At 42.2% G+C, this 15,546-nt stretch overlaps 1 protein-coding gene across 2 annotated transcripts in view; it reads right to left on the bottom strand.

Moving 5' to 3' along the window:
* GALNT9 (polypeptide N-acetylgalactosaminyltransferase 9) overlaps positions 1–15,546 on the bottom strand; it is a 200,429-nt gene that overhangs the window by 14,081 nt on the left and 170,802 nt on the right. For both annotated transcript variants that reach the window (XM_035340408.1, XM_035340407.1), the window contains one exon: positions 852–1,037. In XM_035340408.1, coding sequence (XP_035196299.1) covers positions 852–1,037 — 186 coding nt within the window. The remainder of the gene's footprint in view (positions 1–851; positions 1,038–15,546) is intronic.

Genomic DNA, 15,546 nt, shown 5'->3' with positions numbered 1-15,546 from the left:
GCATTGCCTGTTTCCATTTACTTCAGTCCAACCATCTTTGGCCAAAACCCTCATATAAGGGTTAACTTTAGTTAAGTTATCATTACTCGCAGAACAGAGTACGCTTCCCCTCAGCTGCACTCCCTGTGCCCCTCCACATGAATAATTTGGATACAAATACCACTGAAGGATACAACAGCAGTCAGATTCCACCTGACTGTGATATAACATGTATCTCTTCTCTTGAAGAATTATGCTCAGTGGAGATGTAGCATGTGATATACTTACAGAATCAAGTAATAAATTGAACCTACATTTTATCTAATATTTATATTACATAGGTTACTAGAGGTCCCCATACGTGATCTACAATTCACATGCACAGTAAGAAGCAGGATGCGTCCACATTGCAACACTCAGACAGTAGACAATAAAGCTAGTTAATGTGTGATTCTTTTATCACATACTTTGTTTTTTATGCTGGTGAGGTTCACTGAGCCTCATGATGAATCATGATATTTATTTATGGGCATTTCTCCAGTCCTCACCACTGTAGCATATGAACACCTCCAAGTTTAATGGCATCCTAAATTAATGACTTCTTCTGAGGAAGTGCATAAGCCTGAAACATCATGCTCCAGTTAAATTATAAGTCTGTTTCACCACTCCTGAGCGTACAACAAAACTTACACTGAGGAAGCACGTTTATGACAGAGCTCTGTACCAAGCACTCACCAGCTCAGAAGAACTCTTCCTCCAGTGCTTTGCCTGCTGTATACGATTGCAGTAATATCCCTCACCTCTAAGAGCTAGGTAGGAACAAGTATCCACACTTCTGCCTCTGTTCAGGAGACAGCGTGGCCTGTACTTACTGCCATGGGGATGTTCCAGGCCATGTAAACGTGTGACTTGAAGTCATCCATCCAGACCTCAGCAGCCCGCAGGGCGTTGCGCTTTGCATAGTAATCGATGTCGTTGTTGTAGGGTTTCTTTGTGCGTTCGATGTGTGCCACACGAGAACAGGGTAACACCTCCATGCTTCCTCCACATTGCCAGACCTGGGAGAGTTTGAGGAAAGTCAACTGAATGATTTTGTATTTTATTTTTTTAAGGTGATGTGACTGCTTCTTTTAAGATGATGTGCATACAGTGTTCCCTAGCTAGAGATGGGTACTACTGAATGACGACTGCCTGACTTACCTGCTGTGAGGATGAAGCCCCTCCTTCCCTGAATTGATGAAAATGAGTACAAGGTGAATGCTGCTGGCTGTGTTAGGCACAAAGATTTAGGTGTCATAAATATCCATGTCCTTCCCCATAATGCCACTGTTCTTGGAACCATTAGGAAGAAGACAAATTGCAAGGTTTTAACCTGTACCATACAGACTAGTTTAACCTTGTTCTTGTTAGTGAAAATTCAACAAAAATTGCGTGTATCATCTGGCTGTGTTTGCTCCTGTATGAGGGTTACTGTATCAGCTCTCCAAAGCAACTAACAAACTTTCAATAGCTTAAATGTGACTGCCATAAAAATCTAATTATACATACTTAGCATAAATGAGCATCTTAGGTGACCCCACAGCCTTTTATGACAGGATTTGAACATTGACTGTAGAAAGGAGAAGGAAACACTACCTACATGCACAACACCAACAGATAAAACCATGGAAACACACTTAAGTCCTCATTGTAGAAACAGACTTGGATTGTGTGATGGTTATAATTATTATTATTGTTCTAATCTAGCCCCCGCAGGCTTCACAGCTTTTCAGCACAGCAGTTCGCCTTTGCACACACACTTTGCCCTGCCTTCGGCAGTAAGAAACATGCTCTGACTTACCACGCTAGCACAGGACGTCCCATGGAAATCTTACCCAAGAATACAACATGAGCATTAGCACAGGATGTCTTGGTAAAACCATTAACTAAAATGTGTTTATTTAGCAACAGAGGTCACTGCCACACTTGGCAGTGGACATGAGGACATCAAACTTATTGCATACCCTGTGCTTTGTGGCGCCTGTCTCTCAGCTTTGAAGAGGAGCATGCAATAGCCAGGCTGGCTTCTTGCTCTCCTTCCCAGGCAGGGAGAAACCTCCCTGGTGCAGCTACCCCTGGGTTGAAGAGGACAGAGTAAAGTGGCCAAGTGGAGACTGTACCACCGAGCCTTTCTGGACGCTGCTGTACAAAGACAGGGTAATTCTTTCCTATTGATTATATACTGTCTGACCCCCATGGTGGGAAACAGAGAGGAGCTGTCTCTAAGAATTGTTGAGGTTTGGAGTCACGCAGGGTCAGTGACGTTTGTGGTTCAATGCCCTCAGGTCTGCACCTAGTACTATTGTCTAGCTGAAATAAATAAAAGATATTAAAATATAACTAATGATCCCTTGTTTTCCAAGGCTGCCTTTTATTCAGTATAAAAGCTCATTTCCAGACCAAATGTGCTCCAGAACAAAAACCTGGGGGAGTCCTGCAGCTAACCTGCCTTCTCAGGGACAAAGATAAATTGCTTGGGAAGTGGCAGATAAAATCATCTCCTCCATTTTTTATTTTTTATTTTTTTTTAATACATTGTTAGATAATACTTATTTGCTGCTTTCTGAGCAGTTCTGTAGTAAATCACTGGCCACAGGAATTTGCATTTGATAAATGAAATACGCCGAAAAACACACTGCTCATAAATTTGGACTGGCATATGCTGAGGGTTTCCAGTGCAAAGGGGAAGTGCTAAGAAAAAGAAATGAATTAATTTATTTTCATGATCAGAAGGGTAGATGAGCAGTACACTTCAGTATACTGCTTTTGCCCAACCCATCCTAGCAGTCAGCTGTTTAATGCACAGCACATTTTTCTTTCTCTTGATACGGTTAATGACCTTATAATTTTTATTTATGTATTTTGGTACCAAGGGCAAATACATTATCTGAGCAACAGATTTATTACCTTCAAATGCTGGTGCTCATGCAAACCTGAAAAGGAAAAGGTACTAAACTGCAACATTAAAGGAAACAGTTTAGCTCATCTGTAAATTCAACACAAATAGTTATTTACCAGTGATTAATTCTCCCCAGATGAAATCCACAGGGAACTCAGACACCTGGCTTTGAAGAAAACAGGGAGGAGAAAAAAAAAAAAAAAAAAGAAAAAAAAAGACAGCAACAGCCTCAGGCCAGACAATGCTCCCACTGTCAGCCAGGATCTGCGGTGCTCAGCAGGTAGCATGAATTTGCACTGTGGTGTGACCACCTCATCTGCGGCTGGCTGGATTGCTTATATTTACATTCAGCCACCTCTTTCCTGTACCTCCCAGCCCCATTTTGCATGTTAAAGAGAAAATACATTGAAGAGAGAAAAGGAAGGAAACAGTCTCTATCAAAGGAGACAGCTAGGAAATATTCAAGGAAACTCTGCCTCTCCTGTGACAATGCTCATTCACCCTGGATAACTGCTTTTTTTCTGGGGATGCCTAACTTCTCTTTTAGCACAAGTGGGAGGTGTTTCCCTGGTAAGGATGTGACGTCCAATGCCAGAGAAAGAGAACTGGAGATAAAGCAGAGGGGGCGAGGAGGCAGTTAGATACCTGTGTAGCACCAGGTGGACATCGTTGTGCCACCATCTACCTGTATTCCAGATGAACACCACAGCTGCTTGACTACGGGTCATTTCTTTTCCAGCCAAAGGAGGTCTCCTGTTTCACAGAATCACAGAATAGTCTAGGTTGGAAGAGACCTCCAAGATCACCGAGTCCAATCTCTGACCTAACGCTAGCAAATCTTCCACTAAACCATATCCCTGAGCTCTACATCTAAACGTCTTTTAAAGACCTCCAGGGATGGTGACTCAACCACTTCCCTGGGCAGCCTATTCCAGTGACTAACAACCCGTTCAGTAAAGAAGTTCTTCCTAATATCCAACCTAAACCTCCCCTGGCGCAACTTTAGCCCATTCCCCCTCGTCCTGTCACCAGGCACGTGGGAGAACAGGCCAACCCCCACCTCGCTACAGCCTCCCTTCAGGTACCTGTAGAGTGCAATAAGGTCACCCGTGACCCTCCTTTTCTCCAGGCTAAACAGTCCCAGCTCCCTCAGCCGCTCCTTGTAAGACTTGTTCTCCAGACCCTTCACCAGCTTTGTAGCCCTTCTCTGGACTCGCTCGAGCACCTCCATGTCCTTCTTGTAGCGAGGGGCCCAAAACTAAATGCAGTACTCGAGGTGCGGCCTCACCAGAGCCGAGTACAGGGGGACGATCACCTCCCTGGACCTGCTGGCCACACTGTTTCTTATACAAGCCAGGATGCCGTTGGCCTTCTTGGCCGCCTGAGCACACTGCTGGCTCATATTCAGCCGACTGTCCACTATCACTCCCAGGTCCTTCTCTGCCTGGCAGCTTTCTAACCACACATCTCCCAGCCTGTAGCTCTGTTTGGGGTTGTTGTGCCCCAGGTGCAGGACCCGGCACTTGGCCTTGTTGAACTTCATACCGTTGGCCTCGGCCCATCGGTCCAGCCTATCCAGATCCTCCTGCAGAGCCTTCCTACCCTCAAGCAGATCGACACACGCACCTAACTTGGTGTCATCTGCAAACTTGCTGAGGGCGCACTCGATCCCCTCGTCCAGATCATCAATGAAGATGTTAAAGAGGACTGGCCCCAGTACCGAGCCCTGGGGGACTCCACTAGTGACCGGCCTCCAACTGGATTTGACTCCATTCACCACAACTCTTGGCCATCCAGCCAGCTCTTAACCCAACAAAGTGTATGCCAGTCCAAGCCAAGAGCAGCCAGTTTCCTGAGGAGAATGCTGTGGGGAACGGTGTCAAATGCCTTACTGAAGTCAAGGTAGACCACGTCCACAGCCTTTCCCTCATCCACTAAGCATGTCACCTTGTCACAGAAGGAGATCAGGTTCGCCAAGCAGGACCTGCCCTTCATAAACCCATGCTGACTAGGCCTGATCGCCTGCTTGCCCTGCAACTGCCGCATGATGACACCCAAGATAATCTGCTCCATGAGCTTCCCTGGCACTGATGTTAAACTAACAGGCCTATAGTTCCCCAGGTCTACCCTCCAGGCCTTCTTGTAGATGGGTGTCACATTTGCTAGCCGCCAGTCAAGTGGGACCTCCCCCGATAGCCAGGACTGCCGATAAATGATGGAAAGCGGCTTGGCCAGCTCCTCTGCCAGTTCTCTCAGTACCCTTGGGTGGATCCCATCCGGCCCCATCAACTTGCATACATCCAAATGCTGCAGCAGGTCACCAACCATTTCCTCGTGGATTGTGGGGGCCACATTCTGCTCCCCATCCCCTTCCTCGAGCTCAGGGTACTGGGCGTCCAGAGAACAACTGGTTTTGCTGTTAAAGACTGAGGCAAAGAAGGCGTTAAGCACCTCAGCTTTTTCCTCATCTCTGATTACTAAGTTTCCCCCCGCATCCAGTAAAGGGTGGAGATTCTCCTTAGTCCTCCTTTTGGTATTGATGTATTTATATAAACATTTTTTGTTGTCTTTAACAGCAGTGGCCCCATTGAGCTCCAGATGAGCTTTTGTCCCTGCACCGCCTCGCAACATCCTTGTAGTACCCCTGAGTGGCCCGCCCTCTTTTCCAAAGATTATAAACCCTCTTTTTTCTCCTAAGCTCGCGCCACAGCTCTCTGTTCAGCCAGGCCGGTCTTCTTCCACGCCGGCTCGTCTTTGGGCACGTGGGGACAGACCGCTCCTGATTTTTTTTTTTTTAAATAAATAATAATTTTTATATTTAAAACAATCATGTTTCACTCCATGAGGTTGGCTGCTGTTCAGTGGGGCACGGACATGACTCTGTCCCCTCACCCATTTCAGTGCACTGTTAAGTAAAGAGCAAAGCTTTTCTCCTCTCCCTTTCCATCCCAATGATTCATTTCACACAAAATAAAAGAGTTTCAGTAGTACAACCAAGTACATGCACCCAAACCAGACAAGATCCCGGTAGTTTACAGTAGTCACGTAAGATTTAGGGGAAGGCTCAGGTCTTGTGTCTTAATCAAGAGGATGGGCAGCGCTACCCTGCTGGTTATGGAATTGAAAGATATGCATGATTCAGAAAGCCATTGCCTGTCTGCTCTGACTACAAGAAGTCTTTGAAATATGATGAAAGATGAAAGGATGGGGAAGGTTTTACTGCGTGAAACAGATGAGAGAGAGGTGAGACGGCAGCTGCCCCTGAAACTGGTTGATTCTCCTGCTCTTTTCCCCAAACTGTATTGAATAACCCATTTTTAACAGTATTAACCCACTTCTCTCCACATCTAATTGGGAAATTATGTCAAAAAATAATGACATGCATTTATATCACATTTATCAAACAGAGTTCTTAAAGTGCTTTACTGTGTGAAGCAAACCTGCAGATGCTTCAAACACACACCTGAGGTAACCACTAATCCTCAGCGAAATGCTCAGCTTACAGATGATCAGGATCTCATCTTCCCAGCTGCCAAAAAGTCCAAGCCTGATGCCTCTGGCATCAATAATGCAGACCTGAGCTTTTCTTGATACCTTTTGATATGAAGCATTTTTGAAACAAAACCATTTATAGGAGGGATGGTTACATATAAGAGCTTTACTCCTCCTACCTGACTGGTGGTGAGAGCCAGGTAAAGCAGCAAAGGGAATTTATTTTTACCCATGAGCATAAAATGATGCCCAAATCCCATGAAACACATTTCAGGCAATCAGAGGAGACAAACTTCCATATCTTTGGCTATCTTCTGTGGTAAGAGCACTCCCTATCTAATACTGACTTGCCAACATTAATTTTGTGGTTCAAGGTTCATTTACAGAGAATGTGGGAGTTGAACGGTCTCTCTGAGCCTCTCCCTACAGGGGTGCAACATCAGTGAAAGGCAAACGCAGCCCTTTGATCCCCAAGGAGAGGCAAATCCCTAACAGTAAGCCTTGTTTCTGGCATTGCATTCATCAAACCTTTATTCTAGGCAAACAGCAGAGGCTGCACTGAAAGTAAGGTAGATACAGGCTCAGAAGATGCCCTGGGAACAGGGCAACATCTCCAGCTGATGAGCAGCAAGAGCAGGGAAGCAAACAGGCTTCTACTTCGTGTGCTTCTCTGCTCAGTGCAGCTGCTGCAGCCCAGGGATTTGGCTTTTCCTCCGCCAGCATCACACTGTGCAACATTTTAAGACATGATCAAGTAATTCCAAGAGACACTCAATTTATTTGCTAATTGTAGTTAATTTCAGCATTGCTCTTTAGGCTGCTATAAACAAAATTGATAGCAATATAAATGTTACCATAGCTGTGTTACCTTAGCATTTTTACTGCTAATTATCTCAATCAACTTTTCTATAAACAGCCATATTAAGTATTAAGAAGAATAAGTACCCACATCAGGGATGAATTACACATGGAATGATAATGTTTGTGGTTTATGCTACAATGATTTACCTACGCTAATTATTAGCTATATCTGTGCATCTGAGATATGGCTGTCCTACAATATAGGCATTATACTATACCTATATTGCATATTATAAAATAAAATGGTCTGAAATTGTATTCTGTTTGTCAAAGAAAAACCAAGATGAGACTGTAACTTGTTTACCATGACCTAAAGCTATGTATCGCCAAAGTTCTACAAATGAAGGTCAGGTACATGATTTTAAAAGGCTAATGGATCCCTATGCCTGAATTGTTGCCAAACAAGAAGAAGCTTTCTGAGAAGGTATATTTTCCCATTTTTACTTTTTGATGAATGTCCAAAGTACAACTTTTTGCAAGAGTAAAAAAAAAAATCAGCTTCCTAAAAATTCAGAAAAGTCTTAAAATAACTTCATCCAAAATAATAAAAAACATTAATGACATCCTAAAAAGGAAGATCAAAGAGAAAGAAAAAACAGGAAAAAAATAAGAAAAACACTTTTGGTTAAAACCAGGCATTTTGGGAATTAGAGTAGGAGGTGAGAAAGTGCAATGTAAAATTCCTTCATAAAAGCTTGGTCCTTTCGGTCACAAAACAGTTTCTCAAAACAAAACAAAACAAAACAAAACAAAAACTAAACAAATCAAAACAAAACAACAAAAACAAACAAACAAACAAAAACTACAAAATCCTGTCAGCCTGGTCACCATTGGAGCAGGATGTAGAGCTGGAGACCATCAGTTCCTGTCACAGCAACAGACAGAGCACATGCTTCTGGCACAGCTGCCAGCCCTGCAGGTCAGACATTTGTACTAGTGCCACATCTGCCTGGGTGCTGCCAGAGCTCACCACCACCACAGGGTTTAACGCTCAGCTGGGCCATCTGCAAGGCCCTCACTGATTGCAGGGAGGGCTCTAACTCTCCTTGGAATCAGTTCCCTGTAAACTGAAAAGAACCCCATGTTATCTTCAGCCGTATTTATTTATTTATTTTATTGTGAAAATGCGTGTTTACCAACTAATGACTCATTACTTCCAAAAATGGCAACGAAATTCCAATATTCTGTGGCCATTCCTGTGCATGCTTTTAGGGGACAAGATAAGTGCAGTCTACAAGCAATTAATGGTAGAGGTTATTCATTGCTTCTTTCAAAAAAGCATATAGCTACACAAGGTTACGTATGTCGTTATTTCACTCCACTAAGCCAACTGCACGAGGCTATTTAATTTAGCAGAAATGTTCTCAAAATTAAAAGGTAAAAAATAAGGTTGGATTCGTGTGAGGGCACAGATGAGGACACAGTTAACTCCCTGAAGTTAGAAAACTTGGATTGGAAAGACAGACAGTGATCTCTAAGAACTTTCCCTAAAATCAAGCAGTTAATGAGATTTGGAATAATCTGAGGCTTCAAGCGCATTTTTCATTGTTAGCATGCTCTCTGGAGGCAGCCCCAGAGGGGACCAGTACCATACAACTGGCAATGGTGTCGCAGAAGCTTGGTGTTTTATCCTTTTCCAAAAACCTGCGGCACCTTCAGCGGTCCTTTGCTGAAAGGAATAATCACTGCCTACATCTTTCAGCAGTGAGAAAACAGCGAGAATCAGCTCCACAACGTGCACATGGCAGCAGGTCCCCCCGTTTCCTATTTGCCCAGCAGAGCATCATGCCAGACGTGGCATTTCTACAAGGGTTTCTGCCAGGGGCAGCGCTTCAGAACTTGACGTTCAGCACATCCTAAAAGGGGACTCTTATGCTGGAACTGGACCCTAATATTTTATAAAAACAGTTCTGAACTCCACCTGAGCACCACTACAGAGAAATAACCTTTCAGATTTCAGACCTTGTTTTCTGCATGAAGCCAACAGATGAGATGGAAGGAGTTTTTAAAGCAGCGCAGATATCCCTGGTTTATGATATACCAGCATGGGAATTCTTAGAAGTCAGCGATCTCAGGTTTTCTTCATCTTTCAAAGCAAAGCTTATCAAAGATGGAGACCTCCCAGACTACCCCCACACACCTGCGGCTGGACTGGAAAGGATTTTCCTATCATGAAAGAATTTTCAAACGTTTCAGAAATTTTTCTGACCTAAATCATCAAGAATAACATAAATCTTAAATATTTTCACTAGTTGAAACACAGGCACTTTGTCACTCCTAACCCCCTGCTACCAATTATCCCAAAATGTTCTGCTTAAATTGATGTTTTTGAGATGCTCTGTGTTAAAAGCTTTTTTTTTTTTTTTTGCCTTTTTTTTTTTTTTTAATTTAAAAAATATAAACATACTCCAAACCGTAAGGTCAATTTAAATCAAAACACCCACACCTTCATTGCAAAAAAGAACAAAACCCAATCTTTCAACAACACTAAAAAATATATTTGATCTGATTTAGAAACTTCGTCAAAACACAGCCTTTTCCATCAGAGTATTTTTGTTTTAATTTACTAGCTGGAAATGCCCCCCAGATCTGCCCATTGAGTATGAAGGATGCCAGTGGGCTCACAGCCCTTTTCAGAGTACAAACGGCCTGGAGATGAAGATGCCTTGCACCATGACAGACCACCCAAGTGAGGAGATCTGACAGAGTCCTCACGTTGTGGCTCCTCAAGGTGAAAAAAAATTAAGTATCTTCTGGCAAAAGATGCAATGCCTGAAGGGCAGGAAGATGCACAAGACAGGTGGTAAATTCACAACAATTGTACCGCCAGGCCCTTCTCAGCTCCTTTAACAGCACTGGGTAAAATAAAGTCCACGTGTACACAAAGCTACAGGAAAATGACTACTCTGATGAAGTCAAACAGAAACCTAACTCTTAACATTAAAAACACGCTTAGGAAGATGATACTATATCTTTCGCCTCTCTCTAATCAGCCATGGACCAACAAGGTCTAAATCAGAAAGTATCCTTCGAATAAAAATTGAAACACACCAACGAGGTCTTTTACCACCCAGTACACCGGAGACCTCTACTTATCCTCCAGTCCTTAATAGCTGTGGCAATTCTTCTAACACCGCTCTAGAAGCAGAAAATTAGTATGAATATAGTACGTTTATGGATCTTGCACCTCTGATATTTACAATTTACGTAGCTTGCTGAAAATTGATATTTCAGAGTAATTTGTAGCCTGACATTTTATTTTTTTCTAATGGGGTTTTATGGATATTCTTTATTCCATGTATTCTCAGTGCTGACTAGAGTGTCATATTTAATCAGATGTGCTAGATAAAGTGCTCTCTCTCTGTTTTTCAGTTCATGCTGGAAGCTATTTGAAACCAGGGAGCTGTCATAATCAGACATGTCATATGGAAAAATTAATCACGTGGTCTCATGTTGTTCATTGACAGCATTTTTATGATCACCTTTACAGGCAGCCACAAGTATGGTTTTTAAAAGTCCCATCTCTTGGATCTCAAAATAATCTGTGCTATGTAATGGTGCACTTACAAAGCAAAACGTCTTTCCATGCAGGGACAAAACAGCTTACATCAGAGAGACTTTGGCAGCCAAAGAAATAACTGAAAAAGGAAGAAATCATATCTCAAGATTCACAGATCATATATTTTGTTAAAGATTACAGGATAAGCATCTGACCAATGCCTGCAGATTAAAGGGCCCAGATGGGTCCTTGCTTGCCTGACTGATCGTGTCTTTCTCTGCTACAATCCCAGACTTCATGATTTCAGCTCCTCCTAGCAGCTGTTTATAGATAACCTGCTAACAGCAGATATGCAGGGAGGAGTGAGACAAAATTCTCATGCATAAAAGCTATTTCTGTCACGAGAACAGTCTTATCAGTCTTATCACATAGATGTGTAAATACCTAGGCCCACTGCTGTTGCTGCCTTGTGAAGCTGGGAACACACGGCAGCATTTGCAGACTGCTGATCTGGGAGGGCTGAATTCCACGTGGGGATCTTCTCGTGTTTTCTTCCTGGCTCATGGAGCTTCCACAGCATAAACTTAAAGAAAGAAGCACAGATCCGGAGAATACAGTGGATGCAGTCATGACGAATGCATCTGCAACTAGTATTATCTCATTATTATTATTATTATTATTATTTCAATTGCCACAGTGATGAACACGTGGAAGCTGGCTGCTTTTTGTGGAACTTATGATAGATGTCAAGGACATGCTGTCAGAAGCTCTTGCAAACTTATCTACTGTGAGGTTTCATGGCAGATTCAGAATGGAACTTTTTCTTTATAGGACAGTAAAAAATTCATTTCACAGCTACTCAGCTAACCCTTAAAATTTGTTACAATTGATTGAGGTTTGACCTCTTAGTTTTGTTCCCCTGGGGCTTTCTAATATTTATAGATAAATTGCTTTTTGAGAAAAAAGGCAATAGAACCATAATGATCCTGCAATGAGACACTCAACTCATGCACATTTCTAAAAGTTCTCTGGTGGCTGTTCAGTAGCAAATCTTGAGGTTGTCCTTTACATATTTCTTAGAGGTTACATAAAAGCCAGCTAAGATCTCAGATGTGACAACAGTGAAAAGTTAAAACCCTCCTGTTTACCCTCTTGTAGGAAAAAAATAGATGAGAATGACAAAATTGAAACATGGTCTAGAGAAACTCACACTCAGCAACTGCTATCTTGCTGCAAACATAAATTGTGCGTGTAAAGGACTAAGTCTGATAAATTAATAGACTAGCTGCTACAGGAGGGAGAAGATGATTTAAAATATTAAAAGTGTCCCATATACCTCAAGCAATAATCCAATCTTCATAAACCCACGTTTTGCACATTTTGCAAAGGATAGCACACCTTTGACACAGGCATGCCTAGGAAAGAAGCTGATGCTTTTATGCGTGAAGCAGAATTCCCTTCTGTGAAAAACTGCAGACTCTCTCAACTGTCTTGGTGACGGGGGATGGAAATTGCCCAAAGCCTTCACAGAAACGAGAACGGACTGACACGGCACAGGCTAGCTGAAAACACAACATTGCATAGGTTTGTGCTCTAGATACAGATTACCAATATGCATTACCTGGGAAGGCAAAGACTAAACTGCTACCCCAATCCAAAGTGGTTCTGCAATTCTTGTTTTCAGCCAGAAAAATTCATCTATAACTGTAGTGATACTGGACAAGAACACCTGCTACGATAAGACCCTTTCCAGAGGAGCTGCTGAGAAGGTTTCACAGCCAAGTAAAGCATAGCAGGAATTAAACACAAGGTCAAAATGACAGCAAAATGCAGCAAGGTCTGTACTCAGAGAAATGCTAGGAGAGCTCACACAGACACCAGCCTTCATTGCTGGGCGCTGGAGCCTGCTCCCCATTCCCAAACCTGATCTCTGAGGATTCACATGGCTGGGAAGAGGATCCGGCTTCTGGGGATCCTGACATCTACTGCTCTCATTGCTGCCAGCCTTAGGAACAGCTAAGCACTTTGTCTGCCATCAGGCTCATTGGCATAATCACTTAGAGGTGACATTCACGTTTGACAGGACTGGCAGCATGAAAGATGGAAACAAGGAGAAAAGAGAGTCTATCCAAGGGCAAGTTTTTCATTTTTAAAGACTTTTTCCTTAGCAAATACATGAAGTTGGCACCTCAAAATCCTCCACGAGATGTTAACAGTCCCTGTCACTTAAAGACATGCCCCTAAACTTCACAGACTAGCCATGATAACTCTGCTTTCTCTGAATTATCTTCAAGTCTGAAAGAAGCTGCAGATGTCTTCTCCTGGAGTAATTCCAGCTATGTTGGGTTTTGCAACCCCAAACATTTTTCCTTGCATAAAGTAAATGCACTTTAGTATCTCTAGTTTAGTTTGGTAATCATCCCAGCCAGATGCTCCACATAATATATTCTTTAAAGAATACATTTGATGAAAATTGTTTTCTGCCTTTTTGCAAATTTACTCAACTTTTTGCCAAATCAACAGAACCACTACCAGTCATTCCTGCAAATCTGGAAATCCAGACACTGTTTGTACTGTAACTTAAAGTTCAGCCAATTGGCCTTGGAAAAACACAGTCCATGTGGGATTCATGGAACAGCATTAAAGACCAAACCATCATCTTTTTTCCTCACTTCTCATTCACGTGATTGCTTTAGGTTGCTTCTTCTCATTGATCCCAGAAGACTGCAGAGAAAACCTCCCTCTAAATTCAAGTCTCAGCAAAGGATAAAGGCATGCGTACATTAAGCTGACACCAGAAAATCTGCAGCTGAGTTCCTGCAGCATTTAAATTCCTAGGAAAACACTTGTACTGCCAGACGGCAAACTTTACTAACCTGCAGCCAAAACACCAAACAATGCCGACTAGTCAGTTCAAAAACTTTTCAAGAAAGAACCAGTGCACACAACTTCCGTAAGTCCAGTACTTGCTTGGACACTGCTTAAAAGAGACTGAAGACGAGATCAGATGAGCATGACAAAAGCCCAAACCAGGCTGAAGCACACTGTCAGATGCCAGGAGAAGAGCAGGAGTGCTGTGGGTCAAGTATGGGCACCTTACTTGACTTGTGTAGGTGTTCACATGGTGCTTCCATGAAACTTCTTGAAGAGTTCAGAACAGAGAACAGAACTGGGGCACTTCCTAAAAACAGCATTTATAAAAACATTGCATTTGGCAACATTTGTCATTGTTGTCTCCGTTTCCACTAGCATATGTCAAGATTAGTATATTCCTCAATCACTCTGCTGCTCAATCACTGTCCGCAAAAAAGCAAGGCCTGAAATCTATTAACCATGCTGGTATCTGGAATATGGCTTTCTAAACCTTTAACTTCCTACTGGAAAAAAAAAAAAAAATCTAAAAACAGTAGCTGGCACTTAGCCATAGCATACATTTAGCCCATAAGTAATTTAATTCCCTTGAGGTTTGTAAGACTCTGTACTAACAAACCTGCTCCTTCAGATAGCATAGCCAGGCGCTCTGATTTCGATCTGAAGTCAATTCCTACCCTAGCCAGGGTAGTCATGTGTGGATGCTGTTCATAAAGCAGTAACTCTTTTCTTCAAGAAAATCATCTCCCCAGTGGGGAAAAAAATAAAAAAAGTGGTAAAGGACAAGCAAATTTGGTTAAATCCCATGACATTAATACATTAAACATATCTCTGAGATAGAGGTAAAGGCAAAGACTGTCATATTTAGATGGGTTTTCTGTGTACCTAATTAGGTTCAGGCTTGGGCTTTAGATCTGTGGTCAAATGGGGAAAGCCTTTAAGCTTTTGAGGAAAAGAGTTGTTTTACATTTCAAACTCCTTCCCATTTTAATGTGGTATCTTAGTGATCATTTTTTTATTTCTTCTGCCTAATTTAAAGCAAAAAATGGGTGTCCAACCCCGAAGCAAGATTAAAGGCCCCTGATAAAGCCAGGTTCTAGGATTAAAATATCCATGCCTGAAACCTGTGGCTTTGATTTATGCTATAAATGCACCAAATTTCAAATTTAAACTTTTCAAACTCAGAAAGATATAAAGAGAAGAAATTATATTACAAGTTTGGAGTCTATCATATCAGAGCATGTCGCAGCTGAATTACAGAATGGCTGAGGTTGGAAAGGACCTCTGAAGTTCATCTGATCCAACCCCCCAGCTCAAGCAGGCCCACCTAGAACAGGTTGCCCAGGACTACATCTGGATGTTTTTTGGATGGAGACTCCACAACCCCTTTGGTCAACCTCTCAACACTTCGATTTCAATCAACTTTGTTCCAAATGGCAAATGGTATAGGATGCCTATACTAGTATATCTGGGAGATAAACTACTTTTAACCTTGCAGAAAGGGCAGGCACACAGCATGCAACTCAAAGGTGCCTTTTCTGACAAAGACGTTAACCTAAAACTAGGCAGAACATCTAACAGCATTTCCAGTCACTACCCAAGCTCAGTCAGGATGAAAGTAAAATGCAAGAGTTCAACTTTTTATTTTATTGTTTTTAAATCAAAGTGAGTTCTCAGTGTTCTTGTGTAATGTCATTAGTTCACATTTTCAGTCTTTTGCTAGAGGAATAAATACTTCCTGCACATAGAACCTTCAGTAAGAAGTCTGAGAAATGATAAAATGCTTCCTGGCACTTCAGCTGCCAGAGATCACAGGGAGGAAGAAAAAACTGAGTGGAATTTATTGATGCTTCCAATAGAATAAAGTCATCCTTGAATTAATATATATATATATATGTATATTTAA

The sequence above is a fragment of the Oxyura jamaicensis genome, chromosome 15 (assembly GCF_011077185.1).
Source record: "Oxyura jamaicensis isolate SHBP4307 breed ruddy duck chromosome 15, BPBGC_Ojam_1.0, whole genome shotgun sequence".
Taxonomy (NCBI): domain Eukaryota; kingdom Metazoa; phylum Chordata; class Aves; order Anseriformes; family Anatidae; genus Oxyura; species Oxyura jamaicensis.
The sequence above is the reverse complement of the archived record's forward strand: the minus strand, read 5'-3'. Positions and strand labels throughout refer to the sequence as shown.